Here is a 22,152-nt window from a genome sequence, read left to right on the forward strand (position 1 = left end):
GTCTCTGGCCCATGGGCTGCCTTGCAGGAGTTCCTGATGCCTTTGGGATGGGTGTGGAGCACGAGGCAAGGGGATCCCACCAGGCTGTTCATCCCTTCCCAGCCACAGGAGTTGGCATCTCTGGTGTCTGAGCTTCCAGCTTGGTCCCAAAAACCATTAATAAACCAGGAGGACAGATTCTGGCAGGGTTTTGGAGGTCCTAGCACAGCAAGGTTGTGTTTGAATTTTTGTGGCAGCAAACTGGCAGTTTGGGGCAAAAGTTTTGGAATTCCCACCCCAGAATGTCCTTAGTTTGGTCAGTGTGCTGGTGAGCCTGAGGGAGAAACCCCCTCCCTGCCCTGGGCAGTTTTATTTTCCTCTTGCTGTAGAGTGGGAATAGTTTTAACCTGAGTATTTTGCTGTTTTTCACCATTGGGAAGCTATTTCATTTGCTTAGTGATGTTTCGCTCTGGTTCATCTATGAATTTTGATCTGAGAAGTGTCCTGTCAGTGGCAGAAAGGATTTTAACCAACTGAAAATGTTCCTCATCCATGATTCATTTCTGGATGTGGATCCTGGCTTTGCAGTGTGGATTTAAGAAAATGAGGTTTTGTTGGGTGGAGAGAGGAAAGAGGCTGCAGAGCTTTGGCAGAAAAATCTTGTCAGGGAATGTCCCCAGCAGTTGTGGAGTGGTTTTGGTTTGATTATCTCTCCCTCAGTCAAGCAGTTCCTGGGTTTGGACACTGGAGGTTGTCAGGAAGCACCGCTTGGGTTTTCTGTTCTTTCTAGCTGGTCATTTCAGCTGCTCTGGGAGTGCTTGAAGTGGAATAAAGTTGAGCTCTGTCAGCTGCGTCCCCTGACCTGGAAATAATCAATGCAACAGGCTGAAATGCAGCAAAGAAAAACTGTCAGAGCTGCCATGGAGGGAAGCAGCCTGTTTCCTTAAAATTTCAGTTTAAAATGAATCATTCTGACAACTTTTTCAGGGGGCACGGAGAAAGAACCTTTAATAGTTGAATCTGCTGGTCACTTCAAACTTTTTTTTTTTTTTTTTTTTTCCTTTTTTCTCTTTCCATATGGGGCTTCCTGCTTCTGTTTGGTTTGTGTTTGGCCTTTTGAGCTTGTCTTATTGCTTGCCTTAGGAGAGGGATTAGCAGTGTGTGCATTTCAAAGCAGGGCAGCACAGTGGAAATGCAGATAAAGCCACCAGCACCCCGAGGCTTCCCCCAGGAGCACCTGAGGCACTGGCAGTGCAGATGCCTGCATTCCTTCAGTGCCATCTGAAGGGTTTTATCCCAAGTTGTGGTGGCAGCAGAAAGGTAAAAATGGATTTTTCCTTGCTCAGTGCTCCTCTGCCCAAGGTTTTCTTGCTGTGTGACTGTGCCCACCATCTCTGCATGGTTCCTTGAGAAGGCTGTGCCTTTTCCCCAGGTTTTTATATTTTGTTAACGGTGGAGAGCATCTCCAGAGCCATCCCAACCTCTGGTGACACCCTTCCTACTCAGCCCTGCCCCAGGGCTGCTTTGCTGGGTGTCCCTGTGGCAATTCTCTCTGCTCCCAGCACTTCCTCGGGGTTTGAAGGGAGCAGATCCCACCCTGTGCTGGGGGAAAAGTCCCCAGCCTGGGAGCTGGTCCTGCTGTCCCCACCGAGCATCCCCCGGGAGCTGCGCTGGGCTCGTTTCCTGTTTCTATTCTGGGTGAGAGCAGCTCAGCTCAGCTTCCTGCCTGAGCCTGGCTCACATTCCCCAAAGCCCAGCTCCAAAGCCCAGCCCTTCCCTGGCCTCACAACGCTCTGGGAGCTGCCCTGGCCCAGGATGTGCCCTGCTTTGCTCAGCTCCAGCCATGCTGGTAAGCAGGGCAGTGCTGGAGCAGGGAGGTGCTGCAGGGTGGCAGTTCTGGTCTGGGGTCCCAGATGTGCTCTCTGCTCTGTCACACGTGTCTCTGGTCAGTGCTGCAGGGTGGCAGTTCTGGTCTGGGGTCCCAGATGTGCTCTCTGCTCTGTCACACGTGTCCCTGGTTGATGGTGCAGGATCTGGAGGGTGAACCAGGCTCTGCTCTCCCAGCAGCTCATGCTGCAGGGCAGGGAGATCAGGCTTTCACCTCCTTTGTGCTGCTGGCTTGGCATCACTGCAGACCCTTTAAAAGGTGTGGGAGCCTCTTGTGGGTCTGACCTTGGATGTTTGATCCTCACCCTCTTCCCTTTCCATCCAAAGTGAGCCCTGCCAGAGAGGGAACCCTCCGTGGTGCTGGGACCTTGCTCTGCTGCTGCAGCAGTTGCAGGGATGAATGGGGGTGTTTGACCCTAAACATTACCACACCTGAGCTCTGGCTCCACAGGAATGATTTCCCTCTTGCTGTGCTTCTGGCACGCTGGATTGACTTGTCTTGGAGACATGTGGGATCATACATACCTTGGGGAAAACTTTCCATGTGGTGCCCACATGTGGGGCATGGCAGGGGCCCAAGGCTTGGGATGCTCCCATGGGCTGGGATGGGTCATACCAGGATCCCAAATCAGTCATGGGAGTTGGAGAAGTTTGATCATTGATTTTTATTACAATTTTGAATCTGGGAAGTAGAAGCTTCTATTAAGGGGGGGGGGAAGTTTAATTTCCTGAAATGAGACAAAGTGACATCTCCAAGAATGGGCTGTTGTGGCTCCCTGACCCCGAGGGCAGCACCAGGCCCACGTCAGCCTGGCCTGGGCCAGGTTTGCATGGATATGTTACCTGCTCTGAGCCAGGAGAGAGGTCCCTGATTCTGTCCAGTCTCCCCATCCCACCCAGAGCAGCCCCCCAGGCCTGGGGTGGCACTTCAGCCTGCTCTGGAGGGAAATGGTTTCCCTGGGAGATGCCCCAGTGCCAAGGGGCCATCCCTGCCTTCCCTTGCCACAGGTGCCGGGGAGTTTGGGAAGGAGCTGCCAGGTTCCAGCTGTCTCTTAGAATCAGTCCAGGATCACTGGATGGCTTGGGCTGGGTTGGGCTAAGGATCATCCAGTTCCATCCTAAGGATCATCCAGTTCCAACCCCCTGCCTTTTCCAGGGCAAGAACCACTGAATTCACCACTCTTGAAAATGCCTGAGACCTTAGAAACCTTGTTCTGTCCTAAAGTCTTCCTCCTGCTTTTTTAGAAATTGATCCTGTCACTGTTAATTGTTTCAGAGACCGATGAGAATACTAAAAGCTTATCTATCTTAAAATTCAAATTATTGCCTGAACATGGGCCTTTTAAATTTTTTAATAATTTCAGCCTCTTGCCTTTGCTGCTTCCCTTTGCCCACCGTGGCTGGGGTGGTTGGCATGGTGGCACAGTCACATGCAGGGATGACTAAATGCTTTGGAGTCTGTGTGTGGAACATGAGCCTGGAGAGTGCCTTCCAGAGAAGCTGAGGAATGGGAATGTCCTCATGTCTGGCAGTGCAAGGGGAACTTCCTGCCTCCTCCACGATTCTGAGTTTTGTGTGAGCTGGGGCTTGTCTTCAGACTTGGATGAGAAGACCTAAAAGCCTGTGGAAGGAGAACAAAAGCTCTTTGAATGACCAGGTGTGTCAGCTGAGGCCTGCACTCATTTCCCTCCTGCACCTCCTTTCCAAGAGCAGTCTTTGCCATGGATGACCTGGAGATCCCTGCATCCCCACAGCTGCCAGAAACCCAGGGACAGCATCCTCAGGTGCTGCTGCCATGTTGCTTCTTCGTGTGCCCAGGACCCTCCTGCCTCTTTCCCACAGCTTGTTTTGGGGTCGGTGTTGCTGCAGGAGCTGGAGCTGTCACCCTTTTGTGCTGGGACAGCTGAAGTGATGCTGTCCTGTCCAGAAAAATTGGGCATTTTCATGCTGCCTTGGATGTTTGATGGGGTACCAGCCTTTGTGGAAAGCTGGGAGTACTTTCTATCATCTGAGCTGCCTCCAAAGGGTTAAATGGGGACTCTTGTGTGGGATTTTGCTGTTGCATCTCCCAGGGTCCTGTGGAAGAGCCCAGCACTTTCTGGGTGGGAATGCTGCCCTTCCACATGGCAGGTTCTCCCTCCAGCGACATCTTGTTGTGTGATGAATCATGTTACTCCTTCTCTACTTTGTGCTGCAGCCACAGCTCTGAATTTCTGCTCTCCAAAGACGGGCAAGATGAGATTTGCTCGTCTGCTCCATGCTCAGGAGGGGGAGGAAAGCCCCCCTCGCCCTCCCTTTTTTTTTTTTTTTTTAATATCTTTTATTTTATTTTATTTGGAGGGGGAAGAGAAGGAGGGGTGGCACAGGGTAGGAGCAGGAGATGTGATTAAAGCTCCTGCCGAGGAGATCTGTGGGAGTGGAGTATCGACCTCTGAAAAATCAATGGCTGCTGCGGCTGTTCCGCAAGGCTCCGGTGCAGGAATGTGGCACAGCCAGCAGCACTTCCCTCTGTCCTCCTCCCTGCTCCATCCTGTGCCTGCTCCCTGCCAGCCAGCCACACTCACCTACATTTACTGAGCTGGATTAGAACAGCAGCTTATTTTTGCAATCAGAGTGCAATTTCTCGTGTGGCACCGAGCCCCTCCTCCTGCCAGCCTTCCCTTCCCTTCCCTTCCCTTCCCTTCCCTTCCCTGCAGTGCAGCTCGAGCCAGCAGCTTCTCCCAGTTTGTCTGAAGCCAGCCTGCGAGAAGGAGCTTTTCAGCTTCTTTTTTTTGAGCAAGGAAACTGCACGAATCTCTCTGGCATGTTCCAGTCCCCATCTTAGGTTTGTAATTGTCAGTGCTGCTGCCTGAGAGGAGCTGAAACTCCTTGGAAGGGAAGGGAAAGGAAGGGAAGGAAGATGGACTCTGGAGCAGGAGCTGAAGCCTTGCTGCTCTTACCTCACTGCTGTTTGTTTTAGTGGGCAGGTGTTTTCCCCTTGAAGGAGTAAAGTCTGGCACTTCCTTCCTCTCTGTAAGGGCTGTGGGGGTGGGTGAGTGGCACCTGAGGACTCCCAGGTCCTCGTGTCACACTCAGTTTGGTACCAGGATCTCCATGGTTTTTTCTCTTGCTGAACTCAATTCTAGTTGCTCTCTATCCCTGCTCAGATCAGAGGTCGAGCTTCCAGGGATGTATCCAAGGGGCCAATCCCAGTGAATTCACTGCAAATTAATCCCTTTGTTCGTTCTGACTGCTGGTCTTGTCCCATTTTGAAGGAGGATGTCCCCCTTGTGTCTTGTCCAGCCCATACCCACTCCAGGGATGATCCTGAAGGTGTTTTTGGTGCTGGTGAGATGGACTCCTGTTCCTGTGCACAGTAACTAGTGCTAGCAGAGCAGAGTAAGGGGAATGATGGTCACCCCTGGCACAAGTTGTACATTTTTTGGAAAATCTCTGTTCTGACTCTCGATTTGTTGGCTATGGAGCCCCTGGATGATAAATCTCTCTGGATGAAAAGTCTCAGCTTGGTTTCCACTGGAGCTGAACTTGTTCACAAGCTCCAGCTTCTGGCTTCTGCTGAGGGCCCAAGGTGGAAGAGGCAGAGCAGGAAAGCACTGGGGCTGCAGGGCCCCTCCAGCCCCTTCTGTCACACCTGGGGAAACCTCAGGTTCCTTTGTGGGTGTGCTGTGAGTGCAGCACGGGGAAGTCTCCAGGAGAAAGTGTTCTGTGGAGCATGGGAGGCAGGATTTGTCTGTGCTGCCAAAGGAGGAACAAGTCTATCCATGTCCCCAAAATAGCAGGGAGATCCTGCCAGTCAGCTGTGAGATTGTTGTGATAGAGAGGATTGAGGTATTTTGGGTGTGGAAATAAAGGGGAAGGAAAGGACAAGCTCGTGATTTTTAAATGGTGGTAGTTGTTGAGTAAATAGAAAAGCAACTGTACAGAAGAAGACCTTGTAATAGAAAGTGAGTGTTTCAATTAGAAGGAAGGAAGAGGCTTTTTCCCTTTCAGAAAGAATTAGGGAATAAATTTAGCCATTGTTCTGTGGTCTTGCTTGTGAGCATCTTCTGGAAACAACTGGCCTTACAGAGTTTGTAAGCTCCACCACATGCTTGTCTCAGACCATCACTTCCTGATGCTGTCTGAAGTTCTGATCATTCCCTGTTGCCCCACATTTCCCACGTGGAAGGGCCGGGGCTGCAGTCCCTGCTCAGGAATCCCATTTGCTTTCTGGTCAGTGTTCCTGCTCTTCCTGATCCATGGGATGGGCCAGAGCAGAGCCTTGAGTCTCTCTGCTCCTCTGGGATTTTGTTACCTTGATCTTAAGCGTTTCTGGTTGTTTCATCTCTCTGTTTGTTTAACAAATGAGCTGTAGCAGATAGGGGAGTGGTGGTTCCTGCTGCCAGATAAAAGAATTTCCAGCACAAACCACCTTGTGCTGGTCGTGCCAGGACTCGCAGCCCCTTTCCCTGCGAGGGGTGAGCTCCCCTGGCCGCTCCGTGGGGACCACACGGCGTGATTTACACACGGCGTGATTTACACACGGCGTGATTTACACACGGCGTGATTTACACACGGCGTGATGGCAGGCGTGGGTTTGTTGTGCTGTGAGAAGGGGGGTGGTGGTTGGAGTCCTGTTTGTCAGCAGCACTGCCAGCCCTGCTCTGGCACCAGCCCTGCTCGGGCATCCACAGCAGCTGGAACCACTCTGCTCCAGGGTCCCCGTGGGCTTCCGCTATCAGGTCACAGCCCAAAATAACACTGGGCAGTCTTTCAAGTGAAGAAACTCAGCCTTTGGGGCTGCAGCCAGCCTGGAGTGTGAGATTCTGTGTGAAATAGTTGGAATCCCTCCAGCGTTTTTGATCTGCATGGCAGATGAGCAATAAAATGCATAAAAAACACACTGGAAACACGTGAGGAAATTCTCCAGACCCTGACGTTTCCTTGAGCTGGCAGAGCTGCTGCTGAGCCTCACCTCCTGTCTGGGCTGTGCTGGAAGGGGAGAGCCCTTCTCCTGCTGTTCCAGGTCTGCTCCTGATGCTCCGTGGGAGGCAAATAAAAACCTCCCAGGCCCTCTGCTCTTGGGCTTCGTCCAGAACCCCCTGACAGCAGCAGCTCTCCATTATTTCCATCAGGTTTTATTGTTTTTAAAGGCTTCTCTGCTCTGTCTGCCCTGAAAACAGGCTGTGGGGAGATGCAGGGGTTTCCTTTTGCCCTGGTTTGGGGGCGTCAGAGCTGGAGGTGCTCTTTAGGTTTAATTAACCCATGGTGTCGTGGTGCTTGACACCCTGAGAGGGAATTTGATGGGAAGAAAGCAGCTCCCCACTGATGGCTGCTGGGGCTCAGACATTCCAGTCCATGTTTTCTCCTTCCCCTTGCAGGAGTTTCCCTTCTGAGCAGCTCAGTCCTGCTGAATAACACACTCAGAAAATGCTGCTGTGCTGGCAAAACCCTTCTTTGCTGGGAAATGACTTTATTGTTGGAATTCATTAAACTTACATGTGTTTGGAGGTGAAGCTCACTTCAGGAGTTACTTGATTTTCACAGGCCTGTTTCAGCTGATGTCCCAGCAGCCAGGAAAGGGGGATGTGTAATTCACTTTAAACTCAGTTAAACTGCTAATCTGGGAGCCTGGTGCACAGCTGAAGCTCTGCTGTTCTCTGGGGGTCCCTCCTGGGGTGTCAGCAATGCAGAGGTGCCCACAGGGTGCAGCCACCCAGGATCCATCTGCTTCATTAAAATGGGGTTTTTTGAAATGGCTACAGGACTAAAGCATTGATATCCAGGCAAGGTCGAAGACATGAGCTCTGCAGATTGTTATCTGCTTCTCAGGAGTTAATTTTCAAACTGTTTTTAACATTCCTTCATTTCATGTCTTGCAGATATTGTCGTGTCTGGCATTACCAAGCCTTGCCCTCCCAGGCTGCCCAGTTCATGTAGAATATTTCCCAGGCTATGGAGCAGTGACCTCCACACATCCCCAGGTCCCTCTATCCAAAACCTCTCTTGCCTCTTGGAGAAGCACTTACCCCAGATAAAGGAAGGAAACTCACATTTTACCCTGCACCCTTGCTCTCTGTCTGTTCTTTTCATGCCAGTATTTATCTCAGGTTCACATTTTTAATGTGTTTTTTCCTTTGAGCCTAAAAGCTCCTCATCTCTGCAGCCCAGGCACTGCCCCTCTGCTTTCAGGTTTAACTGCTCTGAAATCCCCAGCACCAGGAGCTTACGTGGTGCACAATTCCAGAGCTGGAAATGGGTTTGGCCTCCAGCTGCATTTCAGTGATGAGGAAAAGTGTTTGGATGCACTTGGTGATTCAAACTGAAACTACCTCCATGTATTGAAGGGGCAAACCAGTATTTCCATCCAGTTGTAGGCTGGACTAAACTGGTTTCTGGACATTCTGATCCCTTCGTGGGCTCTGGGGGAATCTCTTTGTGTGTCTTGTATTATTGACTGCAGTTGGTGCAGTAAATCTCATCGAGAGGAGTGTTTTGCTCTTGATTGTTTGTGTTGGTTGATGTTTTTTAATGCAAAATGTTGGAAATAATGTCTCTGTACTCCCACTTCAGATGGTTTCCGCAGTAGGAATGTGGGATTTGTCAAAGTTGTCCAGGGAAAAACACCCAAATAGCTGCATAAAGGAGCAATGCTTTTGATGTTACAATGGGAAAGTAGTGAAAACTGCAAGAGATCTCAGACACTATTTTTAGGCTTTTTCTGCAGTTTTTTAGCTTTCATTGAAATAAAACAAAGCTTTTCTTTTTTTAATTTTTTTTTATTTTTTTCCCCTCAGGAAGATAATGCTTGAGCAGTAAGCAAATATACCTCAGAGACTGTGGTGCAGGAAATGAGCTCTCCAACAGGAGCAGTAATGGAAGGGGAGGGAGGACATGCTCTGCACTAAATCATCCCACCAAGTGTCTGGGATCTGCAGCTCCAGTGTCACACTTGCCAGCATTTGTTAGAAACATTTTGTTCAAATTCCATTAAAGCAGAGGAAATTGCCACACTGAAGGTGGTGCTGAGGCCAGCTCTGCCCTCTGAGTGTCCCTGTCCCACAGGGAGGATGAGGTGCTTGGGTGTTGCCTGTGTTGGCTTTTACTCCTCCAAATTCCTCTTCTCCATGACTTCCACATCCTGGGTGTGCTGTCAGAGCCTCTCCACATCCCCTGGCAGGCAGGTGTTGGGTGGGAGGGCTCCTGTTCCCCAGTGATGAGTTGCAGTGTCTGGTGTTCCAGGTCCATCTGCACTGCCAGAGCTGGGAAGAAATTCCCTGAACTGCTGCTGAACCAGGAGCTGTGCTGTCAGTGTAAATGAAACCAGGGTGTCCAGGTGATTTATCAGCTGGCTCAGCCTTTCTCAGTGGGGTTTAAATGAGGTTGGCTCTGCTTGTGCTGCTGTTCAGCTGAATTCTGTGCAGGGAGAGTGACCTGGGATTCCCTCAGGGCTCACCCAGAACCCTTCTGATCCAGAGCTGATTGCTCTGCAAGACTTAGGAAGGGTAAGTGAAGTCCTGGTAAGCTTTGGCCTCCACTTCTTCACCTGCCATGATCCTTTGAACCTCTGGCAGAGATTTTATCTAATCCCTGGAATAGTTACAACTTCCCAGCTTTCTGTTTAAATACTGCCACTTCCTCTGGCTGGGGCTGCTCCTGACTCATTCAGTGCAGGCCAAGCCTGAGCAGCTGATGCACCTTGTTACCAACCAGCCAGCACACTTGGGCATGTTGGATCTGCACGTTAACTCCGTGGAATTCTCCCCATTTTCACACTTGCCAGCTGGGTTTTGATGCTGTCACTTTGCTGCTGTGGCAATTGGAGGTTTCAGCTCTCCCAGGCTTTTTATGCTTTTCTTCTCCAAGGTGAATACATGCAGGAGGAAGGGTGTTTTCTAGCCTTGCCTTCGAGAAAAGCTGAACTTTACAGGTTGATGCAGTAACTGCTAATTTTTGCTGTCTTTGAAGAAAGGGAAGTGGGAACCCTGAAGAGTATTTTATGGTTTTCTTTTAAATCTCTGTTTAGTTTGTTTTTATCCATCTCAAGTGAGTAGTTTCCCAGCTCATAGGAGGTTTATGAATTAATTATGGTGAGGCAGGAGTTTTCTGTCTTTCAGAGGTTGAGCCACGTTTCCTTTCCAAGCCATGATCACATGGACTGTCTCCTGTGTTTGCAGTTTTACGTGTGCTGTTGATGCATTCTTTAACTTCCCACCTCTAAACTGAATTAAAAGCAGCAAGTAGGAGAATTACCCAGTTGTTTGGGCCAGCAGCAAACAAGCTCAGGAGCTCCTGGGGTCAGACTGGCAGCAGGATAAGACACGTCTGGCAGCTGCCTCAGTCTGCAGCAGCCTTTGGTACCTCCAGCAACCAGAACTCAGTGATTCCTGTGTGCAGCGTGCCCAGGGACAAACGGTGTGTGAGACAACAGCCCCGTGCCTCCGTGGTGGTTTCTGACACGTTTCTGTGCCCTGCAGGACCTGTCTGGTTCCATAGATGACCTGCCAATGGGGACAGAAGGAGCCCTGAGCCCTGGAGTAAGCACATCAGGGATTTCCAGCAGCCAAGGAGAGCAGAGTAACCCAGCTCAGTCTCCTTTCTCGCCACATACCTCTCCTCACCTGCCAGGCATCAGAGGACCCTCCCCCTCCCCAGTTGGATCTCCAGCCAGCGTTGCTCAGTCCCGCTCCGGTCCCCTCTCCCCTGCTGCAGTCCCAGGTAACCTCTCTCCTGTCACCTCTCTCCTGTCACCTCTCCCCTCTCTCTCCCCTGGGGCTGGACTCTGGTGCCCAGTGGGGAAGAACTGCCCGGTGTCAGCACTGTGTGGTCTCTGAGCACATTTGTTTGTGTGAGAGCTCTGCAGCTCTCTGGGGATGGGGATGGGGATGGGGATGGGGATGGGGATGGGGATGGGGGTGGGGGTGGGGATGGGGATGGGGATGGGGATGGGATGGGGATGGGGGTGGGGGTGGGGATGGGGATGGGGATGGGATGGGGATGGGGGTGGGATGGCTGTGTGCTGGTGACCCAGCAGTGCCCCTGCCCCAGCCTGATGTGACCACTGGCTGTTCTTCCTCACCATGGCCAACATCCCCTTGTCCTGGGGTGGTTTGAGATGTGGCTCTGCAGCCTGCTGGGGCTGTGGAGAGCAGCTGCTGATGGTCTCTGTCCTTTTTGTGGCCCAGGCAATCAGATGCCTCCCCGCCCTCCCAGTGGCCAGTCAGACACAATCCTGCACCCCTCCATGAACCAGTCGAGCATCGCGCAGGACCGAGGTGGGTCACTGGGTCACAGCTCTGTGTGTGTGTTAAATTACCTGGCCTGGGGACATGGATTCTGTGGGAGAGAGCACTGGAAAGCTGCCCCAGGGTTACAGGTTGAAGTGTTGAGGCACCTTGCAGCAAATTCAGCTCTTGGTGGCTTTTTGGCTTCTAAATGTTCCGTCCAGACTTCGGCTTCTGAGATGTTTTCTCTGGCTTTTTAGCATGTTTTCTTTTAAGCTTCCAGGCAAGGGGTGCTCACAACAATACTGTGTGCCTTTCCCCTTTGAGAGAGTAAGATTTTTTTGGGGGAAAAAATGCATGTAAAATTTCAGCTCTCCTGGCTGAAGGTATAGAGTTGTCACCCTGAGAAAACAAAACCAGTGAACAAAAACAAGAAGCCCCAAGGATTTGCAGAGCTGTACTGGCTTCTGCTGTGACACTAAGTTTTTTTGTTTTTTTTTTTTTTTTCTGGCTAAAACAGGAAATTGGATCTGTTATCTGCTCAAGATAACACTGGCTCCTTAATGCAAGCACTACAATGTGTCCAGGCTGCTGCTGGCAGGATTTTGTCAGTGCTGGGGGCTGTTTCCTGCAACACGTGTGTGCCGTGGCAGCTCCGAATGCTTTGCACTAACCATTTACTCCCTCCTGGTGTGCAGGCTACATGCAGAGGAACCCCCAGATGCCCCAGTACAGCTCCCCCCAGCCTGGCTCAGCCTTATCCCCCCGGCAGTCCTCGGGAGCACAGATGCACGCCGGCATGGGGCCCTACCAGCAGAACTCCATGGGGAGCTACGGACCCCAGGGTGGGCAGTACGGACCTCAAGGTGGGCACGGAGCCAGCAAAGGCCTCCCTCTCTGTCCTCATGTCTTGTTGGGGCCCCAGGTTGGCCAGAGAAGCTGTGGCTGCCCCATCCCTGGAGGTGTTCAAAGCCAGGTTGGAGCAAGCTGGGATGGAGGAGGGCGTCCCTACCCATGGGATGATCTTCAAACTCACTTCCAAAACCACTCCATGATTCCATGATAAACGTTTTGATTTGTCCCCTCTTAATCAGTGGGTGATACCAACCAGAGCTTTGCTCCTGTTGAGTTGATGGAGTATGTTGCTTTCAGGGATAGCTGTACTTCTAAAAGTGGGATTCTTCCTCCTAATTTAGGAATAAGCAGGTTGTGCCTCCCGTGTAATTGTGACAAGGGGATGGCTCTCTTTGGAGAGGAAGGTGATGAAGTGTTGCCTGTTTTGGGAAGGGTTAATGTGGGATTTTCCATCCTGTCCCAGACCCCAGCTCTCTGTGCTGGGTTGAGGTTTGGGAGAGTTTCAGGCAGCTTCTGAATCGATGTTGTTACTTGGCTGTGTCAAAACACATTTTACGTGGCTTATATCCAAGTTCTTTGACTTTGTGTTGAGGTGTGAACACTCCCCCTCATCTCTGTTAGCAATCTTTAAATATTTGCTGATAGAAGTCTTTGGTTTTTTTTTTTATGGCGATTCACGAGCCGGTTGGATGATGCTGTGCTCCCCTCTGTTCCTCTCCCCAGGAGGTTACCCCAGGCAGCCAAACTACAACGCCATGTCCAACGCCAACTACCCCAGCCCGGGCATGGGGGGCACCATGAACCCCATGGGGGCCGGCAGCCAGATGCACCCAGGGCAGAGCGGGGTGCCCCCGTACAGCGGGCTGCCCCCGGGCAGGATGGGCCACGGGGCCATGGGCAGCCGACCCTACGGGCCCAACATGGCCAACATGCCCCCCCAGGTGGGCAGTGGGATGTGCCCCCCGCCCGCCATGAACCGCAAGGCGCAGGAGGCCGCGGCCGCCGCCATGCACGCTGCTGCCAACTCCATCCAGAACAGGTACGGGGGCTACACCTGCCCAGGAGCCTGCCCTGCTCACAGCTCCCTGCCAGGGGAACGGGGGCAGCGCTCACACAGGCTTTGGGGAGCTTCTGTCCCTCCCCAGAGGTTCTGTCCCTCCCCAGATGTTCTGTCTCTCCCCAGAGGTTCTGTCCCTCCCCAGAGGTTCTGTCCCTTCCCAGAGGTTCTATCCCTCCCCAGCAGTTCTGTTCTTCAAGGGAAGTGTTAAAAAGGAGGAGGGTAAAAAAGCCTGCAGGAGCTGTGTGTTGGAATACCCAGAGCAGCTGTGGCTGCCCCTGGATCCCTGGCAGTGTCCAAGGCCAGGCTGGACAGGGCTTGGAGCATCCTGGGATGTAGTGGAAGGTGTCCCTGCCCATGTGGGGGTAGCAAAGGGGATGATATTTAGGGTCTGTCCAGCCCAAACTATTCCAGCGCTCTATACATCATTTATTACATACTTAGAGAATTTTTAATGTTCTTAGGCGAATTTAATTATAACTCTGAGATTCCTTCAGTTATTTTAGCATTTTGCTTTCTGGCCTTCTTTGTTCCCTGGGTGATTTGGAGATGCTGCCCCTAAATCCAGCAGCCACCCAGCTGTGTGTGTGATGTGAGGCACTGCTTGTCCAGTGTGAGAAACTTCTTCCTTTTAGGGCCTTGATGAGCAGCTGTGGGAAAGGAGCTGGAATTCAGCTCTGAACTTTGCACTATTTTCTGTGGTTGCTTTTTCCTTTATTGCCCATTTCAGAGTAGGTGTGTGTGGCCTACCAGAATGCCATGGGAGCTATGAACGTGCTCTTAAATTGGGTTCCCCCAGAACTGGTGGATGTGTTTATTGTCTGACTGGACACTGCTCTTTATCCTCACCTGAGGGCCACTCCTGCAACCTCCTGCTTTTACCTGGGGCTGCCAAAGTTCAAGTTCCCAAACCCCAATAAGGGCATCCAAGCCTGTCCCTTTGAGGAAGACGTTTGAGCCACAGCTGTGTGGGAGATTTGCAAATCATGGAAAACAACACTTCCAACCCAGGACATTCCATGATTCTAAATCCTGTGCACTCACTGCAGAGTCTGCAGGTTAAATGCAGTTTAACAACTGAAATGAGGCTCAGTTTGTGGCTGTAGGAGAACAAAGATGAAGGGTGGAAATGTTCAGAGTTCAAGTCCCACTTTCCAAAGGGTTTGCATCCCCTTTTCTGTTGAGAACTTGACTTGGGCTGTGGGTACTGAGCTTTACAAGAGCACCTGATCTTTGTTCTTCTCTTGGAAAAATGGTTTGGGGCAAGTCACTTCTCCGTGTCCTTTTTAGGTTTCTTTTAGCAAAGCTGCTTCCTCAGAAGGCAATATCCTAGTGCTTAATATGTGGAGTAAGTGTCTGTTTCTTCCTTGCCTCCTCTAGGCCTCCTGGTTATCCCAACATGAATCAGGGGGGAATGATGGGCACTGGACCTCCTTATGGGCAGGGAATTAACAGCATGGCTGGCATGATAAACCCCCAGGGGCCCCCCTACCCCATGGGGGGGAACATGGCCAACAACTCTGCAGGTAAGCCAGAGCTTTAGGATTTCACTGATTTCATTGCACTGGAAGGAGAATCGGTGTTGAAGATTCCTTTAACTTCCCAGGGATGGCAGCAAGCCCTGAAATGATGGGACTGGGGGATGTCAAATTAACACCTGCAACTAAAATGAACAACAAAGCAGATGGGACGCCCAAAGCAGAATCCAAGTCAAAGGTAAAATGTTCTGGGTTTTGTTTTTATTGACTCCAGTCCTCTTCAGCATCCAGGGAAATAAAGCCATGTGTTGTATGTTCACTTGGATTGAACAGTGTGAGAGATGGGGGGGGGGAGTGTTTCCCAGTCCTATGGGAGTCATGGATTTCACTTGGAAAACCAGCTGGGTATTAGGAATTATTACCTGCCACAGTGAAACTGCCAAAAGCAGTGTAAATAAACCTGAGTTTGTTGGTGGAGTGGGCCTGGAGCGAGCCAGCTCTCAGCTGGGACGTGGTAACTAAAGTGTTGCAGTTGTTTCACAAACAAACCTCTTACTAATCCTGTGTTAAAGCCAGAAGAGGGAGGCAAACAAGTTCTTCAGGGAGTGTTTTTCTTTGCATTGCTGCTACCAGTTTCAAAAGAACCACCAAAAAAAGCAGTTTCTGAGCCCCTGGTCTCCTCCTTTGCTACCTGGAGGAAAACAAACGTTCAGCAGGTTTGATCCCTGTGCCAGCAGCAAGAAGATGCAGGAGATCTCTCAATTCTGCTCCTGTCTTCTGGCATCTGCCTCTCTTATTTATGGCAAAAGAGAACTTGAATGCTCTTGGCCACAAATCAGGGCTGCTCTCTCCTGGTCTGTGCTGTGGAAGGATCATCTCCTGTGCCATGAACACACTCAGTTATGGGTCTAGGGTTCACCTGGAATATCACCAGGTTTGAGGAACACCTCTAGTTCAGGAGCTCATTTCTAAGGGAGGATTTGGAATGCCAAAGCCATCTCTGCCTCTACTCCAGGTGGGGAAGGACACGAGAAGCAGGGTCAGGGACAGCATGAGGAGCCTGGGGGGGGAGCAGGGCCAGGATTCCACGTGGGACGTGGAGGAGCCGAGTTGTGCTGCTCAGTCCTGATCTGTCTTTCCTTCTCCTAGAAGTCCAGTTCCTCTACTACCACCAACGAGAAGATCACCAAACTGTACGAGCTGGGTGGGGAGCCCGAGAGGAAGCTGTGGGTGGATCGATACCTGGCCTTCACTGAGGAGAAGGCCATGGGCATGACCAACCTGCCAGCCGTGGGCAGGAAGCCCCTGGACCTGTACAGGCTCTACATCTCTGTCAAGGAGATCGGGGGATTGACTCAGGTCAGTGACCCCAGCCAGGGGGCAGAGCTGCCCACAGCACAGAAATCACCTCTGTGGCCAGGTGTGAGCCATGGCTTTCCATTTGGCCACGTTTTAGCTCTGTTTTATTTCTGTAAATAAAGGCCAGCGCCCTTTAAGTGAGCCAGATGCCTGCTCTGCCTTTGTCTGGTGAGAACAGTCTGTGGCCAGATCCAATCCAAGCCCTTTTCCCCTGCTTTGTCCAGTGCAGAGATTGGTGACACTGTCTTTGTTTTTGCATCTGGCTGTCAGCTGACCTAGTGACTGATTTGATTTGCAATCTGTCCCTGTAAATCTGAAGAGTTTTCTGTAGGTGAAAAGAGGGTTCAGCAGTTTTGGGGTTGCTCTGCTTAGCCCTCACTGCATCCCTTGTGTGAGCTGGGAAGGGTGGATGTCTCCTCTCGGAGGAGGTACAGCTGGGATTTGGAGTTCAGAGCCTCCTGTTTGGTCGTGCAGGTCAACAAAAACAAGAAGTGGCGTGAGCTGGCCACCAACCTGAACGTGGGCACGTCGAGCAGTGCAGCCAGCTCCCTGAAGAAGCAGTACATCCAGTGCCTGTACGCCTTCGAGTGCAAGATCGAGCGCGGCGAGGACCCCCCTCCAGACATCTTTGCAGCTGCTGATTCCAAGAAGTCCCAGACCAAGATCCAACCTCCATCTCCAGGTGAGGCCAGAGCCTGTGTTGAGGTGTGCAGTGGATGTGTGAGCGGGTTCTCTGGTGGTGCTGTGGACCAGGCTGCTCCAAAGTGCCACAGAAACCCCAGGTGTTGTCTGGTGGTGTAGGATAAAAATGCTTTGGTAATGTGGGAGTGAGATTGGGAGTGAGTCGGACCTCTTGGAATTCGATTGGATTCAGTTTTGTGTGTCCAAGCTAAAAATACGCACCCATACCTCTGTGTTTGCTGCTGTATCTCTGCCTGGTGAGGATCTGGTGAGCAGAGAGCTCTGGAGTTTCCCTGCAAGGTGATTCCCAGGGCAGCCCTTTGTTCCTGCTCCTGTTTGGGATCCCGCTGCAGAAGCTGTGCTGGTTTGGACCATGCCAGTGATACCTGCTGGGAGCAAAGGCTGGATGTGTGTGTGCACTCACCTTCCTCAGGAATTGCTGCTCTCAGCCCTCAGCAGGAGCCAGGGGGGACTTTCTGAGGCTCTGAGCACAGAGCACTGGGGGCCTGTGACAAGCTGGGCGCTTTGGGAATCAAGCCCTTTGAAATGAACCTTTGCTGTTGTTCCAGATTTGATGGGGTGCTCCTGTTTCTGAATATTTACGCATAATGCTCAATTCACATTTGTTAAACAAAAAAAAACCAAAAAGACATCCAGGCCAGCCATGCACGTTGTACTCTTTGGAAAGTCTGATCCTTTCTGTCTCATTTGCATTGAGTTCATTGCTTGAATTGCTGCTGAATTTGCCAACTCTTCTTTAACCTTGACTTTTCCAGTTTGTCTTATAACTAAAAAACTTCAGATGCTTTTTCTGGTCAGGAGCCTGCTCATGTAGGTGAAATAAAAACTTGATCTGCTTTGAAGTTCCTATAATGTTTGCAAAAAAAAATTACGCCTTATTGGTTCTGAAACCTGGCACCATCTTTGTCTGGCTCCTGAGGAATGGAATCATGAACCTTTTTGACTGCAGTGCAGTTGTGTCCCAGCCCTGCTGAACCCTTCAGTGGCAGTGGGCTTGTGCCAGTGCTCTGCTGGGCACCACATTTCTCTCTCCTTTCAGCTACAGGGGGGGTTTTATAGAGAATTAAATCGCATCTTGTCACTGGTCAGGAAACCTGTCCCAGTGGAGCTTCAGCCTCGGTGTGTTCGGCAAGATAAAGTAACTTTTGTGCCATTAGATAAATCTCTGTCCAAAGTGGTGTCTGAGTTCTGCTCGAACTAGACCACAAATCCAACCCCACTTTCTTTCCAAAACCTCTTTCTTGCCCCCCTGAGGCAGTGGAGCAAAGATGTTGAGAGCATTTGGAGTTCATTTGGAGAGAGCTGAAACTTTCAGGAAGCCACTTTAGACTTGTAGCTCTCGTGTGTGTCAGAGTGGATTAGGTGCTGCATCACTTCTTGTTTTGTTGTGGCTCATGTGGCTCTGCCTTCTGGGCTGAGCTCCTGCTTCAGCACATCAGCAGAAGGAATTTGCAGAGCTCCTACCCCAAACTCTGCACGTTTGGGTCCTGCTGTGAGAGCACTCTGCTGTATTTCCAATTCAAACCCTTCCCTCCACTCGCCCTGCTCCAGCCTCCCACAGCTGGGAATGTGCAGAGGCAGCACTGGAGCCTGGCTGGTGCCTCTGATCCTTTCTGCTGAATCACTCAGCGTGTCCCTGCTCCTCTTTCACTTTCCTTTTCTTTCTCTCAGGGCCTGGGGGTGTCGGGCAGGACAGGAATTGCTCTGTCAGCCCAGCTGCAGGCTGGAGAGCCTGGGGCAGTGTGCTGTCCTGCTGGATGCTGCTCTTCCAGCTGCCTCTGCTGCGGGCCCCACACAGTCCTGTCCCCCAGGGGATCACCTGCATGAGAGCAACTTCCCTGCCTGGAAATGTGTGGACAGCAAAGGGGACATTTTGAAGCCATTCCATCATTTGGCTGAAGTCTCTGCTGTCCCACAGACCTGGTGTGCTCTCCTTGCAGACCTCACAACCTGCTGGCATTGGCTTGCTCTTCATTTCAGCCTGTTCTGCCAAATTAACTCCTGCAGAACTTTGGGAGTGCTGAGGATTGCACTGTGCCATTCTCCATTAACCCCTTCCTGGGGCTGCAGAGGTGGAACTCCTGGTGCCAGAGCTCTCCTGTTCAGTGTCCATCACACCCCTCCAGACCCAGGAGTGTTCCCAGAGGGAACTGGGAATTCCCTCATGGGCACTGGGAGTTTCCTGGAAGCCCTGCAGATTCCCTCTGGCAGAGTCCCCGGGGAGGCACCTTGGGTTTGAATTTCCAGAGCCTGGAGCTGGCCCCGCTCCAGCTCAGGGTGGGTTTGTGAGTGGGAGGGAGGGCAGGAGCTGGGGACAGACACCAAATGGCAGCGAGGCAGGGAATGTCTCAGGGAATGTCTGGGGCCTCTTCCTGCCCTGCCCGAGCCAATTCCTGGGGGAAGCAGCGGGGCTGGGCTGCCAGGGAGGGGCTGTGAATGAAACTCCCCAGGAGCTCCCGCTGCCCTTGCTCCTGCCAGACCTCCTTGGGCTGGAGGGAGTCACAGAGCAGAGGACAGGGTGCCAGGAAGGTGGGGTGTAAACAAACATGCCCTGGACGTGACCTCGGAGGATTTTAATGAATAGCTGAAATGACTCATCAGCCAGCAGGGCTGGAGCTGAGGGATATCGGGTGCTGGGGATGGAACTAATGGAAACATTAATTAAGAGTTCAGCTCCTGCCAGCTGCGAGGAGTGGCTGAACCTGAGCTGATGCTGTCACAGCGATCCCGGGCCAGGGGAGAGCTGCTGGAGCTGCAGCACAGCTGGATTACACACAGGGGTTTGCTCAAAGCTCAGTGGAGCAGAAAGCTCAGAGGCTGGGACTTGCAGGGAACCTGCTGGACAGGTTTTGTGCTCCAGTGAAAGATCCGGCATCTCCAGCATTCCCTCCTCCAGGAATCCTTGGGAGGGTTCTGCACTGGGGAGTTCACTGCTCTGGAAGGGCAGAGCAGGCAGAGGAGCCTCATCCAGAGTTGCTTGGTGGCTTCAGCTGAGGTTTCCATCACTGGGAGATCCTGAGACTCCCTGGACAGGGCTCAGACCCCCTCCCTGGCTTGGGGGGATGTGAAGGTGACAGGCACATCAGTGGTTGTCACTTGGCACAGAGCCTCGTGCTCCTGCCACGTGGTGCACTCAGGACATCTCCAGAGCATCTGCCTCTGATGGATAATGTGGGCAGCACCACACAGGGCCAGGGTGTGGGAAAAGGGAACGGGATTAAGATGAGCAGAGACACAACTTCTCAGCTTTAGGTTCTTCTAGGGGGCCTGGCCCAGCCTGGCTTTGGACTGTTGAGCTCCTTGTGCTTTTATGGCCATATTTCACCTGCCCCTTCCTCAAAGGATTCTCTGTTCTCAAGGCTGATGTTCTGGGAAGTTCAGGGTTGCATCCATAGGGTGCGAAGCTGCTAACCCCACGTTCCTCCTCCTCCTCTTGGCAGCGGGTTCAGGCTCCATGCAGGGCCCTCAGACACCTCAGTCCACCAGCAGCTCCATGGCAGAAGGAGGAGACTTGAAGCCACCAACTCCAGCATCGACGCCACACAGTCAGATGCCTCCTTTGCCAGGCATCAGGTATGGAACTACTGCTGGGGCTGGGGTCACTCTGGGTCACTGCTGCAGGTGTTGGGCCCTTGGGTACCTGTTTTGGTGGGACTCCATCACTCTGCTCCTTCCTTTGTGGCTGACAGCAATGTTGTGTGTCAATGTTCTTTAATTTTGGGGTTGGGTCTGGCAGTTCCTCTTGGGTCTGTAGCCCTGGAGGGGATGGCAACACCTGAGAGGGAGCATTTGAGGAGAAGAGTATCCTGTGGACCTGTGTAATGTGGTCTTTGTGGGGTTTTTTGGAACAGGAGTAACTCGGTGGGCCTTCAGGATGCCTTTGCAGACGGCAGTGATCCTACGTTCCAGAAAAGGAACTCCATGACTCCAAACCCAGGGTACCAGCCCAGCATGAATACCTCTGACATGATGGGTCGCATGTCTTACGAGCCAAATAAAGATCCTTACAGCAGCATGAGGAAAGGTGAGGGATGCTCCTCTCCTGGAGCCCTCCTGCCTGTCCGGCTGTGTGCTGGAACGAGCTGAGGGACACCCCAGAACCTCAGCTGTGTTTTCCCAAGGCACAGGTGGGTGTGCTCAGTGGTTCCTTCTGTGTTGCAGCTCCTGGAAGCGATCCCTTCATGTCCTCAGGGCAGGGCCCCAACAGTGGCATGGGTGACCCTTACAACCGTGCTGCTGGCCCGGCCATGGGCAACATGGCCATGGGCCAGCGACAGCACTACTCCTACGGAGCCCCCTACGACAGAGTCAGGTGGGTGCTGCCCCGGGACCCTCCCTGCCTCACAGCGTGCCTGTGCTGAGCTCCCCTCCCCGCTGAGGCATCCCGAGTGGACCTGGGGTTTTGTTCTCTGTTCCCACGCAGGACGGAGCCCGGGATGGGACCCGAGGGCAGCCTGGGCAGCGGGACCCCCCAGCCCAGCATCCTGCCCTCCACGCCCGAGTCGGGCATGTACTCGCCCAGCCGCTACCCCCAGCAGCAGCAGCAGCAGCAAAGGTCTGTGCCAGGGGCTGCTGTCCCCAGCCAGGGCTCCGGGCCCGTCACGGTGACACTCACACATCTCTCTCTTCTCCAGACATGATTCCTATGGCAATCAATTCTCCACTCAAGGCACAACCTCGGGCAGCCCCTTCCCCAGCCAGCAAACCACCATGTATCAGCAGCAGCAGCAGGTGGGTGATCCCAGACAGACTGACTGGCTGAGCTGAGAGTTTTATCTGTGCTGTTTGTGAAGAGGGGAAGATGAAGACTGGGCTGTGCATTTGCTTTATGAGTGTGAAGGATTAGGTGCCTCATCACAGAATCACACAATGGCTTTGGCTGAAGGGACCTTAAAGCCCACCCAGTGTCACCCCCTGCCATGGCAGGGACACCTTCCCAGGGTGCTCCAAGCCCTGTCCAACCTGATTTTATACAGGAGACTTTTTTCCGATTTCAAAACAATTTTAAAAGGTTTTAATTAATGTTCCCAGTGCTGTGTTTAAAAAAAAAAAAACCAAAAAACAGTGTTCTGAGAACAGGTTGTGTGGTTTGCATGCTCTGGTCAGGCAGCAGAAGATCAGGAAGCTTTACTGGGCTCCTCTGTCCCTCTGGAATTTTCTGAGTCCCATCCTGTTCTGTAACACTTTTGGTCCAAGTGGTGACTTTCTTTGGAGTAAGTTCAGGAGAGCTGTTTCAGGTAGATTGTTCCACACAAACCAGGAGATTCTTTTGGTCTTTCTTATCCTGCAGCCAGAGGCTTCAGACCCCATTGCCTTGCTGGTCTCTTCTCCTTGCTGTTCCCAAACCCATCAGGTTTGTTCCAGGACACTTGGAATGAACCTGTATCCCTTTCCCTAATCCTCACATGGGACTTGCTTTTTGTATCCATGCCAGGACCCATAATGTTTTCCTGATAATTTTAAATCCTATGGTTTAGGAGAGTATAGAGAGGGCACTCACTGAGCTGTGCTAAGAATAATTCCAACTGCTCTGCAGTTTGGCTCTGCAACCAGACCTACGGGGCTTGGAGCCAAGAGTTCAAGTTACTCTGGAACTTGTCATCTTTGAAGCCCTGGAGCTCCATCTGAAGCC

The 22,152-nt window shown here is 51.9% G+C and overlaps 1 protein-coding gene across 5 annotated transcripts in view; it reads left to right on the plus strand.

Moving 5' to 3' along the window:
• Positions 1-22,152, plus strand: part of ARID1A (AT-rich interaction domain 1A) — a 53,361-nt gene that overhangs the window by 25,737 nt on the left and 5,472 nt on the right. For 4 of the 5 annotated variants that reach the window (XM_062508974.1, XM_062508975.1, XM_062508979.1 and 1 more), the window contains 13 exons: positions 10,323-10,563; positions 11,031-11,120; positions 11,768-11,935; positions 12,648-12,963; positions 14,362-14,507; positions 14,588-14,697; positions 15,609-15,818; positions 16,293-16,500; positions 19,961-20,093; positions 20,372-20,544; positions 20,682-20,832; positions 20,944-21,075; positions 21,155-21,251. In XM_062508974.1, the coding sequence (XP_062364958.1) occupies positions 10,323-10,563; positions 11,031-11,120; positions 11,768-11,935; positions 12,648-12,963; positions 14,362-14,507; positions 14,588-14,697; positions 15,609-15,818; positions 16,293-16,500; positions 19,961-20,093; positions 20,372-20,544; positions 20,682-20,832; positions 20,944-21,075; positions 21,155-21,251 (2,175 nt within the window). The remainder of the gene's footprint in view (positions 1-10,322; positions 10,564-11,030; positions 11,121-11,767; positions 11,936-12,647; positions 12,964-14,361; positions 14,508-14,587; positions 14,698-15,608; positions 15,819-16,292; positions 16,501-19,960; positions 20,094-20,371; positions 20,545-20,681; positions 20,833-20,943; positions 21,076-21,154; positions 21,252-22,152) is intronic. The other variant, XM_062508977.1, reaches the window with a different exon arrangement.

This window comes from Cinclus cinclus, chromosome 26, assembly GCF_963662255.1.
Source record: "Cinclus cinclus chromosome 26, bCinCin1.1, whole genome shotgun sequence".
In the NCBI taxonomy this organism is placed as follows: Eukaryota; Metazoa; Chordata; class Aves; order Passeriformes; family Cinclidae; genus Cinclus; species Cinclus cinclus.